The following is an 18,866-nucleotide window of genomic DNA, read 5'->3' as shown; positions in this document are numbered from 1 at the left end:
CAGGACTTGGGAGGCCAACATGGCATAAAAGTGAGGGTCACCCCTCTGTCTGTGTTTTCCCTTAAGCAAATGAGGCTGTTAGTGTCGACTAGACTCAGAGTGTGCGGGGGGGGGGGGGGGGTTGGTCTGTTTCGGTCCACTGCCATTAGAAGACCCAGACAAAGAGCTTCGGAGCCAGTCTCTGCGCCCGCCACAAATCTGGCATCACATCAAAATGAAAGGAAGAAAGGAAAATAACAAACCGCACCGCAAAGTGTGTGGTCTGTAGAGGAGGATATTCAATACCATTACTTCATCTAGTCATTAAAACCTCTTACCTTTACGTTACCCTCGCTTTTTTTGTTGATGTATCTAACTCTCTAACAGAGACAACCTCTGTAGTGTAAGCATGTACTGACATGGACATTTCATTTAAATTCCCCTCAGGGCAAAAGTGTCTGTCATGTTATCATACAGGCCTCTTAAATTCAATACAATAACATGACTTCATACCAAACCAGTCCATTATACCTAATCGTTATGATTCATCTTAAGCTAGTGTACTGGTTCTATATCCACCATACACCCTGTTACAGTAAGACTATTCAGTTTGTTGGAGTACATTATACAATAGGGCAGCGGTTCCCAAACTCGGTCCTGATTCAAATGATCAAAGCTCGATGATTAGTTGATCATTTGAATCAGCTGTGTAGCGCTAGGGCAAAAACGCAAATGTGTACCCTTTGGGGTCCCGAGGACCGAGTTTGGGAAACCCTGCAATAGGGAGACCACATATCCAATACATTGTACAGTATACAGTACTTAATTAGAATCTCAGAGTGGAGGGCATGGTACCTGAGGAGTAGGTGGCTCCACTTTGCGCTTCTTCTTCTGGTTCTGCTTGTTGGTCCGGGGATAGACCGTCAGGGCCTCCTGCCATCTGCAGAGACGATCAAAGGGGCAAAAATCACTCATTAGTGACAAACATAAAAACAAGACAAAACTCCAGGCTGATGGTTCCCAAACGTTTTTTTGTGAATTAAGACCCATCAATAGGTTTTGGAGATTTCCCACGAGCCACTGAATTAAAAAAAGCACCGTTCCTAGACGTGACCCAGTCACAACCCGAAAACAAACAGGCTGTGACCTGCCAGCTGGTCCTACCACTTGGAAAACACTGGTTCTGATCTGTGAAATACAGTACATGTGTGTCTCAGACACTCATTTACCAATTGCCTCAGACCACTCGTAGAACAGCTAAGTCCATCGTTAGATGCTTTTTTGCCGCCCCCCCCGTGTCACTTCATACACAGAAGATCTCTGATAAATATAGAATCTATATATGTTTATGTCACCTCTGTGACCACTGCTACAAACAAAAGTTGTCAATGTCTATGCAAAAAAAAAGGCTAAGGATAAAAAGATGCTTCAAATGAAAACCAAGATGACCGCTTTAAAATACAAATACAGTAGGCTATACAGCCTAGGCCAATATAAACTCAGCAAAAAAAGAAACGTCCCTTTTTCAGGACCCTGTCTTTCAAAGATCATTCTTCACAGATCTTCTTTGTAAAGGGTTTAAACACTGTTTCCCATGCTTGTTCAATGACCTATAAACAATTAATGAACATGCACCTGTGGAACGGTCCTTAAGACGCTAACAGCTTACAGACGGTAGGCAATTAAGGTCACAGTTATGAAAACTTAGGACACTAAAGAGGCCTTTCTACTGACTCTGAAAAACACCAAAAGAAAGATGCCCAGGGTCCCTGCTCATCTGCGTGAACGTGCATTAGGCATGCTGCAAGGAGACATGAGGACTGCAGATGTGGCCAGGGCAATAAATTGCAATGTCTGTACTGTGACACACCTAAGACAGCGCTACAGGGAGACAGGACGGACAGCTGATCGTCCTCGAAGTGGCAGACCACGTGTAACAACACCTGCACAGGATCGGTACATCCGAACATCACACCTGCGGGTCAGGTACAGGATGGCAACTGCCCGAGTTACTCCAGGAACGCACAATCCCTCCATCAGTGCTCAGACTGTCCGCAATAGGCCGAGAGAGGCTGGACTGAGGGCTTGCAGGCCTGTTGTAAGGCAGGTCCTCACCAGACATCACCGGCAACAACGTCACCTATGGGCACAAACCCACCGTCGCTGGACCAGACAGGACTGGCAAAAAGTCGGATTCGGATTCGCGTTTATCTTCAAAGGAATGAGCTTTACACCGAGGCCTGTACTCTGGAGCAGGATCGATTTGGAGGTGGAGAGTCCGTCATGGTCTGGGGCGGTGTGTCACAGCATCATCAGACTGAGCTTGTTGTCATTGCAGGCAATCTCAACGCTGTGTGTTACAGGGAAGACATCCTCCTCCCTCATGTGGTACCCTTCCTGCAGGCTCATCCTGACATGACTCTCCAGCATGACAATGCCACCACCAATACTGCTCGTTCTGTGCGTGAGTTCCTGCAAGACAGGAATGTCAGTGTTCTGCCATGGCCAGCGAAGAGCCCGCATCTCAATCCCATTGAGCACCTCTGGGACCTGTTGGATTGGAGAGTGAGGGCTATGGCCATTCCCCCACAGAAATGTCCAGGAACTTGCAGGTGCATTGGTGGAAGAGTGGGGTAACATCTCACAGCAAGAACGGGCAAATCTGGTGCAGTCCACGAGGAGGAGATGCACTGCAGTACTTAATGCAGCTGGTGGCCACACCAGATACTGACTGTTACTTTTGATTTTAACCCCCCCTTTGTTCAGGGACACATTATTCCATTTATGTTAGTCACATGTCTGTGGAACTTGTTCAGTTTATGTCTCAGTTGTTGAATCTTGTTATGCTCATACAAATATTTACACATGTTAAGTTTGCTGAAAATAAACGCAGTTGACAGTGAGNCGCTGTGTGTTACAGGGAAGACATCCTCCTCCCTCATGTGGTACCCTTCCTGCAGGCTCATCCTGACATGACTCTCCAGCATGACAATGCCACCACCAATACTGCTCGTTCTGTGCGTGAGTTCCTGCAAGACAGGAATGTCAGTGTTCTGCCATGGCCAGCGAAGAGCCCGCATCTCAATCCCATTGAGCACCTCTGGGACCTGTTGGATTGGAGAGTGAGGGCTATGGCCATTCCCCCACAGAAATGTCCAGGAACTTGCAGGTGCATTGGTGGAAGAGTGGGGTAACATCTCACAGCAAGAACGGGCAAATCTGGTGCAGTCCACGAGGAGGAGATGCACTGCAGTACTTAATGCAGCTGGTGGCCACACCAGATACTGACTGTTACTTTTGATTTTAACCCCCCCTTTGTTCAGGGACACATTATTCCATTTATGTTAGTCACATGTCTGTGGAACTTGTTCAGTTTATGTCTCAGTTGTTGAATCTTGTTATGCTCATACAAATATTTACACATGTTAAGTTTGCTGAAAATAAACGCAGTTGACAGTGAGGACGTTTCTTTGTTTGCTGAGTTTATTTCAATCATATTGAAATACATTTCATGTTCAATTAAATAAGTTATATTTTGCTAATTGTAGGCTGTCTAATTTTTGCCTCAATATATTTCATAATGTGTGACAATATGTGCGCAATGATGTGCCAAATCATTGTACTATTAAAGGGTAAGCATTAGAATAAGCCACCTCAATATTTACAGCCATATAGGTCTCTAGGAGCTGATCTGACGTCAGTATTGTGGAATAATTATAATGTTAGCTCAGATTTGAAGGGAGATAGCTAATCCGAAAGTAGCGCTGCCTTTCCTTCGATCCTATCTGCACTTGGTGAACGTTCTCTCTAGGTGTTATTTTGGGAAACACGTGTGACATCTTCGTCAGTTATAGGAACGATGTATGGTTAAACGCCTGTGAATTTAAAGTTCCGTCGCTAATCGGGAAACCGTGCCCATGTAAGTACTGTATTTGGGAGACTCTTAACACCTAGTCCTACACCTTTGATTTGATTTTTATTTCACCTTTATTTAACTGGGCAAGTCTGTAAATAAGAATTTGTTCTTAACTATGACGGACTAGGAACAGTGGGTTAACTGCCTTGTTCAGGGGCAGAACGACAGATTTTTTACCTTGTCAGCTCGTGGATTCGATCTAGCAAACTTTGGGTTACTGGCCCGACGCTCTAACCACTAGGCTACCGGCCACACCTACTGTACTTCTTCTGTCATGGCATTCTCTGATATCCTCAGATATACTGAATTACACATCCACTAATTGGCGGAGAGAATCCCCACAGTGCACTACTCAAACAAGTCTCATTTACAACCTTTCGAGCCCCCCCCAAAAAGACTTCCCACAACAACCAAATACAATAGTCAGTCTGGATACAGAAGAAGGTGTCCAGTGTTTGTCAATATTTGTTCCCCATAAATCACACACCAATCCAGCTAATGTGCTTCAAGTCGTGACCCGTCCAGTCTGTAGGAGTGGGAGTCCACAATACGTCAGTGGGGAAGTATCAATGAATGAATGAATATCTTCATAGGAGTTCAGGTTCAACTTGTGAGGATGCAAACCTATTTGTAGAAATGTGATAACTATTTAACCGTTCAATCACATGAACTATTCCATAAATGAATGAATAACGCTGATAAAAACGGTAGGGGTTGCGAAGGCCTAAACAATGCCAGGGTTGTGTTGTGACTAATTGAAGCACTAAGTCCATCACCATGGCACAGAACAAAGTCATATCAATTCCCCCATTGTCCCGATCCTCTTGTGAGTGTGAAAGCCTATTCAACGGTTCTGCTCTGTGATATTAAAACACTGTGGCCTAATGAAAGTACTACAGGAACATGGCTGGCTTTTGTCAAGACAACCTTGGCGGGTGTCATTTCAACACCAATCCAACAACAAATTGAATAGCAGAGATCTAATTTCAGTGTACTACTGGCATTCGTCTTTGCCCACTAGTAAAGCACCTCCTAAGCAGCATAGATCTTAGTTCGTGGGACAAGTGAATGTTTTTAGCATGTTAGCGTACAGATTAAGATTGAGAAAATTGTTGAGGAAGTCATTGAGTGTGCCAAGATTGAAATGGACTGAAATTGTAAAATGTTTACGATTTGATTTTTAATTATATATTTTTTTACAGCTGTTGTACAGTATATAATCTGGTAGTTTGAGATTGAAAGTGAGTTTTCGTGCTGTCCCCATTCTGTATGTGTCAGGCCTAATCCCCCTCTATGGAAGACTGGGTAGCGGGGTGGGGGGAAAGCCAGAGGCTTATTCAGACCATGAGAAAAACAGAGATCCTCTTAATCTGGGTGTTTGTCATTGGCCCCAGCTCCCCCCCCCCCCCCCCCCCCCCCAAATCAGATGGCAATACACTGCCCGGGCCAAAATATGTTTCCAGGATGGCAAAGAAGCCAGGTACAGGAGGAGGGAGGGGTCGCTGCGAAGTGTGTCAAGAGGTGGGTCGTGAAGGACTTTGCAGGGGAGGGCAGTAAGGTTAGTGTATTATAAAATGGGGGGGTTGACGGAGAAAGGAGGCATGGGGACTAGGGTGGTTTGTTAACAGTGAGGACAGTGTGTTATAGTTGTTACGGGGACATAAAATGGTAGCTAGAAGTGTGTGTGTGTTCAGGAGGAAGGGAGATGCTAGCAGAGCAGTGCTATCCCGTTTGTGGATGGACAGGAGGTACAAGGTAGGGCAGTGTATTATTATTTTGGTTTTTATTTAACTAGGCAAGTATTAAGGGTTAAGGGTTGGTGAGGGGGCTTAATAAAAGAGAGGTAGTGAGTGAATGAGGGAGATGGGAGGCAGTGAAGGAGGCAGGGGGCAGTGAAAGAATGTGCACTGTCATTGCAGTGCGAATTAGGGAGAGAGCGCAGATTGCACTGCCTGATAGAGACAGCAGGGGGCAGAGCTGTTCAGACAGCAATGGAACAGCACCCACAAGGCTGTGCAACAACACTTTCTCTAGCCATCTTTTCCTTTCCCTCAGACTGCCTTTCTCCCCACAGGTCCAATGACCTCTAGGACAGAACTCCAGTATTTCAAATCATTGGACGCCATGACTTCCTCTCTTATTCTTCCCTTTATAGGTGAAAGCAATATGATGGATGCCTGCTTGTGGCTCAGGTTGATGTTTATTGTCATGAGTCTTGTCCTGGAGGCGGAACGAAGTGATTTCCTCTTAAATAGGTCAACTTCAAAGACAAAATTGCTTATTGTAAAAATTCATAAACTTTTTCGTCTTCATCTAAAATGAAGACGAAAGATTAGGATTAGGCATTAGGGTTAGCAGTGTGGTTAAGGTTTGGGTTAAGGATGTTTAAAATCCGACTGTGGCTGTGCCAGCTAGATAATACTCTGCAGAGCTGCCTCCAGAACTAGATTCATGATGAAAAACGCTAACCTGTGCTTGTGCATCCACTTGTCAAAAGACATCCACTGAGAACAGTACGAATGTAAATGGGAGAAGGAGAGGCCGCCACAACAAATGAAGTAGGTAGAGGTGCTGTTGTTGTGTGATGTTGCCATCTCCCTATTACCTGAACTTTCCCAATAAGAAGAATTCAGCTTTCTTACATTGTGCCCTAGCCAGATGCATGTCTTACCCGTTGATAATCTCGCGGCACTCGGCCCGGATGAAGTGCTCTCTGTCGGGGGTGAGAACGCACAAGGAGTTCTTCTGACCCGTCCTGGACTCCCCGTCGATGACATCAGAGCACTGGTTCATGTTGATGGTGCCCTGGGGCAGTGTGCTGGGCTAGAGAACACAGAGAGGGAGACAGGGCAGGGTCAGATAGTGCTAGTGACCCACTACTGCTCTGTTACACACCCCCCTAAAATCTTTTGAACTTTGTGACGCACCAAATAAACAGTTTCTAGTCACAGCCCAATTTAAAACCGTAGGCCTTCAACCCACCATTTGAGTATCACTGAGTGAGTATAGTTAGTATTACAAAGATGAACACACACACACACACACAAATGCAGATGTAAACACTCCATACAGACATAACCCGACACACACCTGGGTAACCAAACTCGCATACAAACTCAAAACATCACCAGCATGTTGTTGTGTTTGATGCCATTGATCTCCAGAATTTCCCCGGACAGTACTGATCGCCGTTCTGCCCCCTTGTAAACATCGCAGGGCCACAGGATCACACAGGGAGAGCGAGAGCGTTTCATTTAATCCACTCAACGATGGCTAGCTGTGCCGTATAAACAGCTATGCATGGGTACACGGCTCCTCCATCCTTTACTCTGCACAAACAAACGGGACAATTGAACTAGCCGAGCAACAAAACTGGTAAGTGTACGCTCACCCAAACAGTCCATCTTCTATGCAGTTAAACACAAATACACTATGGGTTTGTGTGTGTGGTTATGGCTCGTTGACAGTGAATAGTGGAGCGCCGACACGACCATAAAACGGATAAATCTGTAAGTATCTTTCACAAAGTCACTTTGTAGAAACACACGTTACAGAGAGATGCATCGTCGTCATGCAACTCTTCCCAATCATGCACACATCAAAACAAAAACGCTTTTGGAGAATTTGGCATTTTTGGTCAGTCTGACCTACTCCTGACCTTAGACCGAGCCGGTGGAGAGCCCAGGATGAACTCAAGTGCGCAGCGGGATTTAAAGGACGTGACTGACGAGTTCTACGTGTGTACAACCAAGAAGAACGCAGGCACCAACGTGGACAGCCCCAAACCCCAAGCCCTTCTCTACTCAAAACAAACAGGCAGAATTACAGGCACCCAAAATGCCACTGAGGTCCTAAGCATCAGTGCAGAAGACCCACAGATGACGATTTACAACCACCATCGATACTGAATTACGAGATAAAGTGGGAGGCCAAATTAAAAAGGTATCAGGGCCAAGTCAGCTAGTGATGGAATAAGCGACAGAAGCCAAGATGGGCGGGATAACCATGCCCTGTCAATCATTGAGCAATTTAGCCCTAGAGGCTCTTTGATCTGGTGAAGAAAGTCAATGACTGACAGTTTATGGTTATCCCGCCCAAAAAGCGGTCGAGAGGCCCAGTTTGCCCTATCCCTACAGTCCCTCTCAATTCATAGAAAACTGTGCTAGAAAGGGATGTGTGTTCCAGCTGACTGACTGACTGATGGACACCTGAGTTTTCTCCACAGAAGAGTTAGCCTAAACTTGCAGAGACCTAGAATTAGCCGTTATGATAATCCTTTCTTTCTCTGTGCGTCTCGCCTGTGCCTCGGGCCCTATAAAACCCTGTAGTGTGTGGAAGGGCTCTTAAGTCTAGGGTGAGGGGCCAGCGCAACAGCCGGATCTGACAGGCAGGCGGACAGACAGCTGGGAGAGAGGGCCTGTTCCTGCTTCAGAGAGACGGCGGCGTCAGCTTGACCTGAGAGTCCTGTCACTCTCAGACATTAGAGAAAAGGAGGAGGGGGGGGGGGTGAAAGAGGAGAAGAGAAACATGGGCTGTACAGTATGTCATAGGATACATTGTCGAATCAATCTTTTACAAGGTGCTTCTGTGTACAGTTTCAGCTCCAGCGACATACTAAGAGAAGGAAAGAGAGAGGAAGCGAGAGGAGACAGAATGCCATTGGAGGTAAGGCCATCTGTCGATGTAAACAAACGTGTGTCCTTGGGAGAGGTCAGGAGAGTATAGGCCAAAACAACAATATTACAAATTCTGTGGACAGTTTTCCAAGCCGCTTAAGATCTCAGCTTTAAACTCGGAATACGAAATTCTCTAGAGACATAATTTTTTCCCCTAATGTAACAATCCACAACATTGAGTTTGTGATGAAAAATCCCTTTCATAATACTATTACAGCACAGTGGGAGATTGAGGACTATTGGAGACACCGAGCAGTCAAGCACGGGACTCCTCTCACATGTGCAGTCTCCCAGCCCTGTCAGCTGAGTACAGTACAGTCTGGCCTTTCCACGGACAAGACCCCTCCCAGCCTCCAGCCCCAAAACGTCCCCCAGTCCCTTAGCCGAGTCCTGGACCCCTCTCCTGGGCAGTCACTCTCCACAATGAGCCCTTTGTGGAGTAGCACTAGCATAAACACAATGTAGGATTGTCAACAAGCACCACCACAGCCACCCCACTTACCTCCTAACGAGGAAGTGACCAAGATTTGACCAAGACAGAGACCAAAAACAACCCTGCTTTTATAAGTTAAATAAAGGTTAAATAAAATAAAAAAATCCTTTACTTTTAGGTTGTGTGTATTGTTGTGAATTGTTAGATACTACTGCACTGCTGGAGCTAGAAACACAAGCATTTCACTACACCCACAATAACATCTGCTAAACATGTGTATGTGGCAAATAACATTTGATTTGATAAACCGGGTAAACAGTTTCCTGTCTCTCAAGATGTTCAGACAATGGTGTGATCAGTGGCTCCACTTCAGGCGTGACTCAAGTGCACACAAAGAGTTGTTTTGTGTGTGTGATTTCATTTGGGCCCTAGGCACAATTACTTTACACAGTAGCTACGCTAAATTAAGAGTGGGTGCAGGTGTGGTCTTGTTATACTCTGTGCCAGCAGCGTCTGTTTCTTGCCCATCTCTATGCACGGCTAATGTCTACTTGGATTATCCCAACAGTGCTGCCAAGCGAACTCTCCCGGAGTTCGACAACAACAACAGGCTAATCCAGGGCCAGTCTCTTCTCTGGTCTGAGAACAGTGACCTGCCACGCTAAAAACACACACTTTAAAAATCAACTTCTCTTTTTCCTATCTCTCTCACACGGTCTGCCTCTCCTCTGTAGCCTCCCTCGGTCTCATCGTCCCTCTGTTTCCCCCGTTCTAGCATTCTGTCTCGCCCTCTTTGTAACCAAATCTCAAGATGTTGTCCTGAGTAGGAACTGAACAGTGGTCAATTAGTGGACGGATCATTCTCCGATTATGGGACACCCAACACAAATAGAGGCCATGGCCTGTAGTCTATACCCTAAGACCCGGGGCAGTAGAGCCAAACAGCCTTGTTCTTCCCCCATTGGCATTTTGGAAGAGAGGATGCGTTTACTTTGGCAGCTCGCTGTGTGCTTTACATTTTTTCGGGTTGGAGGCTAATTGTGTTCTTCTGTCGATGCTAGAGTCTGTTTAGCCTGGTTTAACTAGACTGAAAGTTGCGGTCAAGTCAAGCGACGTTGAAATGTAGCAAAGTCCATTTGGATTCCAGGTAGGAGACGGTCTACTTCTGAAAACAGAAATTAGAGTCGGGGGAAACTCACTCAATTAGGAGAACGTGGGTGGGATTGACACTATGTTGCATGTCATAGTGTTATTGATTGCTATGGTCCGTTACAAGAGCACTAGCATTGATGCTGTTGTTCACACGTAGGATAAACGGAAGAGGAGTTTCATTTTCAATAGCTGAAATGACAACAATAACACGGGCATGTCATTTCCCCCGATGGTCATTTCCAATTGGATTACAGTATTGGCTGATTTGAATGGATTTCAAGTATACTGTCGATTGCGCTATAGATTACTACGATGTATATTGTTTGATTATTCAGCAAGTATTTTGTTGAACAGCTTCCACATTCAACTCCTGCATGGATTTCAGATTTAGCCTTCTCCTTCCAACATATCATATTCTTTCTGTGTGCTAACTTTCATTGCGAATAAAATCACCCCCCCCCCCCCTCCAAAATACTTCCCCTCCATTCAAACTCATTTTGAAATTGATCATAACAGATGAGTTAAAAGCAATGGGTGTGCTGACAACCTGGCACTACCAGAGAAATCCTGACTGACTCACGAACACGGACTTGTACCGGGTGCATTTGGGGTTCCACTCCTTTCGGGTTGTAACTGATAACACCAATTACGCAATCAATTGTTCCTTGGAGACTTAGAACAACAAGGGTAAACACACTCGGTAGACATGGTTGAGCAAGCCAACACCAGCAGCTACTGGGTGCCAAAGAGATGGAGTCATATACTTCTTCATTCCAGAAGAATATGAACACCCAAACATGAAGGAAACAGACCAGGTGACGCAGAGTAGACAGATTGATATATCATCAACCCCCGAGATTACCATCACAATATCTCACTGTCCTGTAGTTTCCACGTCCTATAACTTCACTCCTCCAAAAAGGTGAACCAACACACCAACATATTTCCTTTCTATATATAAATCAACTTCATTCCCTGACCTTGATGCTAACCCTAAACCCACCCTTAATATTAAGCCCAGCCAGACAGAAGCCTCCGTAAATCACGCTATGCCATATGGTGGATATCAGGTGGTGCTGTCAGGGCAAGTATACCCATCCAGACGTTTGCTCACCTCGCCCTACTGGAATGTGTTCAGGAGGTTCAACTGAACTTGATGATTACAGTATAGGACTAACGGTGCTTTCAAGACACCTGGGAACTCGGGGAAGAATATGAGGTCAAATCACGACGTCAGTGATCTTCAGGTCGGAAAGTCGGGAGCTCTAGAAATTATGCCAGAGTTTCCGACTTGGAGTTCAGAGTTGGATGACTTCAAAACAATTTGTCCCAGTCGGAGCTAGAGAAATAATAGAAAAGTGAAACATAAATACACAATGAGTAACGATAACTTACCTATATAATTCCTAAAACCAGGTCTCAAGCATGGATTACACTTGAGGCCCATGCGATTTCCACAGAGTTGGTTATGGCTGCCTTTTCCTGTTACGCTCCTTGCCTATGGAATAGCCTGCAGACTAAACTTAAACTTGAGACTCTTGTCCCCCTGTTACCCATTTTAAACATTTATTGGAGGATTTTTATTTTTGTATTGCTTGTAACTGTTCCGGGTAATGAAAGTTCTTGTGTTGTTAGGGGAATAACCTGTGTGTAAATGTAATAATCAGCTGCTGTATTTTTTTGCTGTATTTTTTGTGTGTTATCTGTGATCGTTTTGTTTGTCTTGTGTAGTTTCTTAATCATTGTACCTAAACTGTATGTGTAAACATGTATACGCAGGGCCCAGCTGTAAAAGAGACCTTGGTCTCCGTCTGTGTTCCTTGTTGAAATAAAATATATTATTATAATACACTGGGTACCAGTAACGAGTCGATGTGCAGGGGTACGATGTAATTGAGGTAGTTATATACATATAACTAGGAATAAGTGACAGAAAAAACAGTAGCAGCAGCGTATGTGACGAGTCAAAAAAGTTAGTGTAAAAAGGGTCAATGCAACAAATAGCTACCCGGAATAATACTTGGCAGTCTTATGGCGGGGGGGGGGGGGGGGGGGGGTAGATGCTGTTCAGGGTCCTTTTGGTTCCAGACTTGGTGCATCAGTACTGCTTGCCGTGCGGTAGCAGAGAGAACAGTCTATGACTAGGGTGGCTGAAGTCTGACAATTTTTAGGGCATTCCTCTGACACCTCCTGGTATAGAGGTCCTGGATGGCAGGGAGCTTGGCCCCTGTTATGTACTGGGCCGTACTCACTACCCTCTGCAGCGCCTTGCGGTCGGATGCTAAGGAGTTGCCATACCAAGCAGTGATGCAGCCAGTCAATATGATCTCAATGGTGCAGCTGTAGAACTTTTTGAGGATCTGAGGGCCCATGCTAAAACTTCTCCACATCCAAAGGCGTTGTCGTGCCCTCTTCACAACTGTGTTGGTGTGTGCGGACCATGATAGATCCTTAGTGATGTGGACACTGAGGAACTTTAAGCTCTCGACCCGCTTCAGTGATCAGGCCTACCACCGTCGTGTTGCCGGCAAACTTAATGCTTGTGTTGGAGTCGTGCCCGGCCATGGAGTCGTGGGTGAACAAGGGGGGGGGGGMGGGGTCAGCGTTGCCTACCCTTACCACCTGGGGGCGTCATGTCGGGAAGTCCAGTTGCAGAGGGAGGTGTTCAGTCCCAGGGTTCTAAGCTTATTGATGAGCATGGAGGGCACTATGGTGGATTTTACTAGGATCTCTATTACTCCTCATTTGGACTAACCTTCCGAGATTCCTTGAACATTCAAATACAATTTATAATACAATCACATTTTCACATAGAACACAAATACAAAAACAGACATAACACACTGACATACTGTAGATTAGTTATTTGAGACGACCAGGATAAGCAGTTGCCTAGCTGCACTCCTAGTAGTTTGGTTTCTGACACTTTCTCAATTCATACTCTCCCCATGCTTAAATCGCATCTCACGTTCTGTTGACCTTTTCCTGGCGGAACAAACCAACAACTTTTTTTTTTTTTTAATTTTATAACGTTCAAAACAAATTTGTTCGGGCAAACCCACTCCCTGATATTTCCCAGATCTACTTATAGAGCTTGCTGTACCTGTTGAACAGATTCATCTTGCTGTATAAATTGTAGTATCGTCTACAAATATAGTAGCGACCCATTGACATACAGTACCAGTCAAAAGTTTGAACACTTACTCATTCAAGGGTTTTTATTTATTTTACAATTTTCCACATTGTAGAATTATAGTGAAGTTATCACACCTATGAAATAACATATGGAATCATGTAGTAACCAAAAGTGTTCAACAAATAAAAAAAATTTTTCAGATTCTTCAAAGTAGCCACCCTTTGCCTTGATAACAGCTTTGCACACTCTTGGCATTCTCTCAAACCAGCTTTGAGGAATGGTTTTCCAACAGTCTTGAAGGAGTTCCCGCATATGCTGAGCACTTGTTGGCTGCTTTTCCTTCACTCTGCGGTCCAACTCATCCCAAACCATCTCAATTGGGTTGAGGTCAGGTGATTGTGGAGGCCAGGTCATCTGATGCAGCACTCCATCACTCTCCTTCTTGGTCAAATAGCCCTGAGACAGCCTGGAGATGTGTTGGGTAGTTTTCCTATTGAAAAACAAATTATAGTCCCACTAAGCGCAAACCAGATGAGATGGCGTATCGCTGCAGAATGCTGTGGTAGCCATGCTGGTCAAGTGTGCCTTGAATTCCAAATAAATCACAACAGTGTCACCAGCAAAGCCCCCACACACCATCACACCTCCTCCTCCATGCTTCATGGTGGGAACCACACATGCAGAAATCATCCGTTCACTCTGCGTCTCACAAAGACACAAGCGGTTGAAACCACAAATCTCAAATTTGGACTCATCAGACCAAAAGGACAGATTTCCACTGATCTAATGTCCAATACTCGTGTTTCTTGGCCCAAGAAAGTCTCTTCACATTATTAGTGTCCTTAAGTAGTGGTTTCTTTGCAGCAATTCAACCATGAAGGCCTGTTTTACGCAGTCTCCTCTGAACAGTTGATGTTGAGATGTGCCGGTTACTTGAGCTCTGTGAAGCATTTATTTGGGCTGCAATCTGAGGTGTAGTTAACTCTAATGAACTTATCCTCTGCGGCAGAGGTAACTCTGGGTCCTCATGAGAGCCAGTTTCATCATAGCGCTTGATGAAACTTTCAAAGTTCTTGACATTTTCCAGATTGACTGACCTTCATGTCTTAAAGTAATGATGGACTGTCGTTTCTCTTTGCTTATTTGAGCTGTTCTTGCCATAATATGGACTTGGTCTTTTACCAAATAGGGCTATCTTCTGTATACCACCACTACCTTGTCCCAACACAACTGATTGGCTCAAATGCATTAAGAAATTCCACAAAATAAACTTTTAACAAGGCACATCTGTTAATTGAAATGCATTCCAGGTGACTGTGTGCAAAGCTGTCATCAAGGCAAAGGGTGGCTACTTTGAAGAATCTCAAATACAGTTGAAGTCGGAAGTTTACGTACACTTATGTTGGAGTCATTAAAACTCGTTTTTCAACCACTCCACAAATTTCTTGTTAACAAACTATAGTTTTGGCAAGTCGGTATATAAACACCGTGGGACCAAGCAGCCGTCATACCGCTCAGGAAAGAGACGCGTTCTGTCTCCTAGAGATGAACGTACAGAGGTGGCAGCATCATGGTGTGGGGGGTGCTTTGCTGCAGGAGGGACTGGTGCACTTCACAAAATAGATGGCATCATGAAGGAAACATATGTGGATATATTGAAGCAACATCTCAAGGCATCAGTCAGGAAGTTAAAACTTGGTCGCAAATGGGTCTTCCAAATGGACAATGACCCGAAGCATACTTCCAAAGTTGTGGAAAAATAAAATGGTGATCCTAACTGACCTAAGACAGTGAATTTTTACTAGGATTAAATGTCAGGAATTGTGAAAAACTGAGTTGAAATGTATTTGGTTAAGGTGTATGTAAACTTCCGACTTCAACTGTACATATTTAAATTGATCACTGGAAAAGAGGCAATTTCCAAATGTATGAAAGTAGGCTAAACTGTGTCCAATCCCAAAAGATAGCAAAGAACCAGTTACTCCTGCCAATAGTCGACCAATCAGTCTACTCCCTTCAAAAAATGATCTGATCACAGCCAATCAGCAGCATGCTTATTGCAAAAACCATTCCACTACCAATGCATTGTATGACATGACTGACCAGTGGCTCAGTGCTATGGATAATGGCAAGTTTGTGGGTGTACTATTTTTAGATTTCAGTGCTGCATTTGATTTAGTGGATCATTAAATCATTTTAACAAAATTACTACATTATGGGTTTAAGGAGGCAGCATTGAATTTGGTACAGTTGTATCTAACTAACAGGAAACATTCCACCAAAGGCACCAGTCAAAAGTTTGGACACAAATATTCGTTCAAGGGTTTTTCTTTATTTTTACTATTTTCTACATTGTAGAAGAATAGTGAAGACATTAAAACTATGAAATCACACATATGGAGTGATGTAGTAACCAAAAAAGTGTTAAACAAAGCACCATATACAGTTGAAGTCGGAAGTTTACATACACCTTAGCCAAATACATTTAAACTCAGTTTTTCACAATTCCTGACATTTAATCAGAGTAAAAATTCCCTGTCTTTAGGTCAGTTAGGATCACCACTTTATTCTAAGAATGTGAAATGTCAGAATAATAGTAGAGAGAATTATTTATTTCAGCTTTTATTTCTTTCATCACATTCCCAGTGGGTCAGAAGTTTACATACACTCATTTCGCATTTGGTAGCATTGCGTTTAAATTGTTTAACTTGGGTCAAAAGTTTTGGGTAGCCTTCCACAAGCTTCCCACAATAAGTTGGGTGAATTTTGGCCCATTCCTCCTGACAGAGCTGGTGTAACTGAGATCAGGTTTCTAGGCCTCCTTGCTCGCACACGCTTTTTCAGTTCTGCCCAAAAATTTTCTTTTGGATTGAGGTCAGGGCTTTGTGATGGCCACTCGAATACCTTGACTTTGTTGTCCTTAAGCCATTTTGACAGAACTTTGGAAGTATGCCTGGGGTCATTATCCATTTGGAAGACCCATTTGCGACCAAGCTTTAACTTCCTGACTGATGTCTTGAGATGTTGCTTCAATATATCCACATAATTTTCCTTCATGATGCCATCTAGTTTGTGAAGTGCATCAGTCCCTCCTGCAGCAAAGCACCCCCTCAACATAATGCTGCCACCCCCATGCTTCACGGATGGGATGGTGTTCTTCGGCTTGCAAGTGTTACACTTTTTCCTCCAAACATAACGATGGTCATTATGGACAAAGTTCTATTTGTGTTTCATCAGACCAGAGCACATTTCTCCAAAAAGTACGATATTTGTCCCCATGTGCAGTTGCAAACCGTAGTCTGGCTTTTTTATGGTGGTTTTGGAGCAGTGGCCTCTTCCTTGCTGAGCGGGCTTTCAGGTTATGTCGATATAGGCCACTTTTTACTGTGGATATAGATACATTTGTACCCATTTCCTCCAGCATCTTCACAAGGTCCTTCGCTGTCGTTCTGGGATTGATTTGCACTTTTCGCACCAAAGTACGTTCATCTCTAGGAGACAGAATACGTCTCCTTCCTGAGCGGTATGACGGTTGCATGGTCTCATGGTGTTTATACTTGCGTACTATTGTTTGTACAGATGAACGTGGTACCTTCAGGTGTTTGGAAATTACTCCCATGGATGAACCAGACTTGTGGAGGTCTACAAAAACAATTCTGAGGTCTTGGCTGATTTCTTTTGATTTTACCATGATGTCAAGCAAAGAGGCACTGAGTTTGAAGGTAGGCCTTGAAATACATCCACAGGTAAACTTCCAATTGACTCAAATTGACTCACAGTCAACTTAGTGTATGTAAACTTCTGACCCACTGGAATTGTGATACAGTGAATTATAAGTGAAATAATCTGCCTGTAAACAATTGTTGGAAAAAGTAATTGTGTCATGCACAAAGTAGATGTCCTAAGCGACTTGCCAAAACTCTAGTTTGTTAACAAGAAATTTGTGGAGTTGTTGAAAAATGAGTTGTAATGACTCCAACCTAAGTGTATGTAAACTTCCGACTTCAACTCTATTTTAGTGGAGCAGCATGGCAAAGTAAAAAAAATGGCCATAAGATGCTAACCCATAGATTTACCATTGGGGAATGACTTCAATAGGTTTAACAACTACTCTACTGACACCAGTGGGAGACTAAAAGAGCACGTTTTCTGCTCATAATATGATAATCAATCCACTGGACAATAGCTTGCTTGGAAGAATGGGTGTTTACATTATCTCTCAGTAAATTAGTTCTTTGTAAAAAAAAAAAAAAAAATCTGCTAAATTATTGTCAATGTCAGCTGGTTGTGTTATTGTTCTCCCGTCAACCTCCACACTAGATGGGCATGATGAGATAGATGTGCCAAGTAAGCCCTTAACTGTATTCCATACCTTTTTACAATCCTTTTTACAATCAATAAAAGCTTTGTTTGTAAAATAGTTATTTTCTTCCGATTTAATTCAACTGCATAATTCCGTAGTGTTCTATGATTCTGTTCATCAATTTCTAGTTTAGATTTGGCTGCGAAGACTTTTCCCCTACTTCTTCGAGAAAACGCCTCACCCAGTTCAGCATCAATCCATAGAGAAGGACGTGCCCCAGCTGTTTCTTACTGGGGCATGATGGTCCATTACCCCAGTCAGCAATTCAATAAAACATTCTGTAGTGTGATTTAAATCATTGTCTAGTTAAATCAGTGGTTCTTTAGAACTTTGGTGTTCATGGTTATGGTCACAATATTATGGTCTGTCCAGCCTACTGGCATTGATCTGGCCTTTGAGAATTGCAAATGGTGCATTACAGAAAATCAGATCAATGCACGTGTTCAAACGGAAACCCAACTTGGTTGATGATCTAGTAGTGTCATTAAGCATTTGTTTCAAACCACAGCTCTCAGCATCTCAATAAATGTAGTTATATTTGAATTATCCTGATCCTTCCAATTTATATTAAAATCACCCAAAATGAAAAAATCTTGTTTACTATGTGTGGCTTTATCAAACCCAGTGCATAAATCATCCAGATTAAACACAGAGCTAGGAGCTCTGTACACACATCCTACCAATATGGGTGCCTGGTAAGGCAGATGTACTTGAGCCCATAATGTATGTCAAGTAGAGGCAGAACATTCATCCCTCCAGAAAGTATATGATTCGGAATGTACAATGCTACACCACCATTCCTATCCCTTCTAAGTAGGCTATATCCATGCATGTTCATTTGTCTGTCATTAACGGATGCATCCAAGTAGAGTTTCAGTTAAAGCTAAAATATGAATATTATTTGTTAAAAACCTAATGTATTTTATTAGGAAAGCTACATACATTAACCTGGGGTATATGCAGCCCTTTTCTTGTCAAGTGAAGACCAACAGAGTATGTATGTATTTGTTACAGTTGAAGTCCTCATGATACATTGCAAAACACAAGCTCAGATTGGTGTTGAACGCTGAGCTGTAGAAAACTCACTCAACGTCAACAAAACAAAAGGAGATGATTGTGGACTTCGACGGGACAGTAGTGGAGTAAGGTGGAAAGTTAACATCCTCGGCGTACACATCACGGACAAACTGAAATTGGTCCACCAACACACC

The 18,866-nt window shown here is 43.6% G+C and overlaps 1 protein-coding gene across 5 annotated transcripts in view; it reads right to left on the bottom strand.

Annotated features, from left to right (window-relative positions):
• The window catches only part of si:ch73-103b11.2 (trichohyalin), a 105,321-nt gene that overhangs the window by 37,424 nt on the left and 49,031 nt on the right, over positions 1 to 18,866 (bottom strand). For all 5 annotated transcript variants that reach the window (XM_024008071.2, XM_024008069.2, XM_024008072.2 and 2 more), the window contains exons 4-5: positions 6,567 to 6,718; positions 835 to 919 (exon numbers count right to left, since the gene is read on the bottom strand). In XM_024008071.2, coding sequence (XP_023863839.1) covers positions 835 to 919; positions 6,567 to 6,718 — 237 coding nt within the window. The remainder of the gene's footprint in view (positions 1 to 834; positions 920 to 6,566; positions 6,719 to 18,866) is intronic.

Source organism: Salvelinus sp. IW2-2015, linkage group LG18 (genome assembly GCF_002910315.2).
Source record: "Salvelinus sp. IW2-2015 linkage group LG18, ASM291031v2, whole genome shotgun sequence".
Lineage (NCBI taxonomy): Eukaryota > Metazoa > Chordata > Actinopteri > Salmoniformes > Salmonidae > Salvelinus > Salvelinus sp. IW2-2015.
Note: the sequence above shows the minus strand (reverse complement) of the source record. Positions and strands in the feature narration are given on the sequence as shown.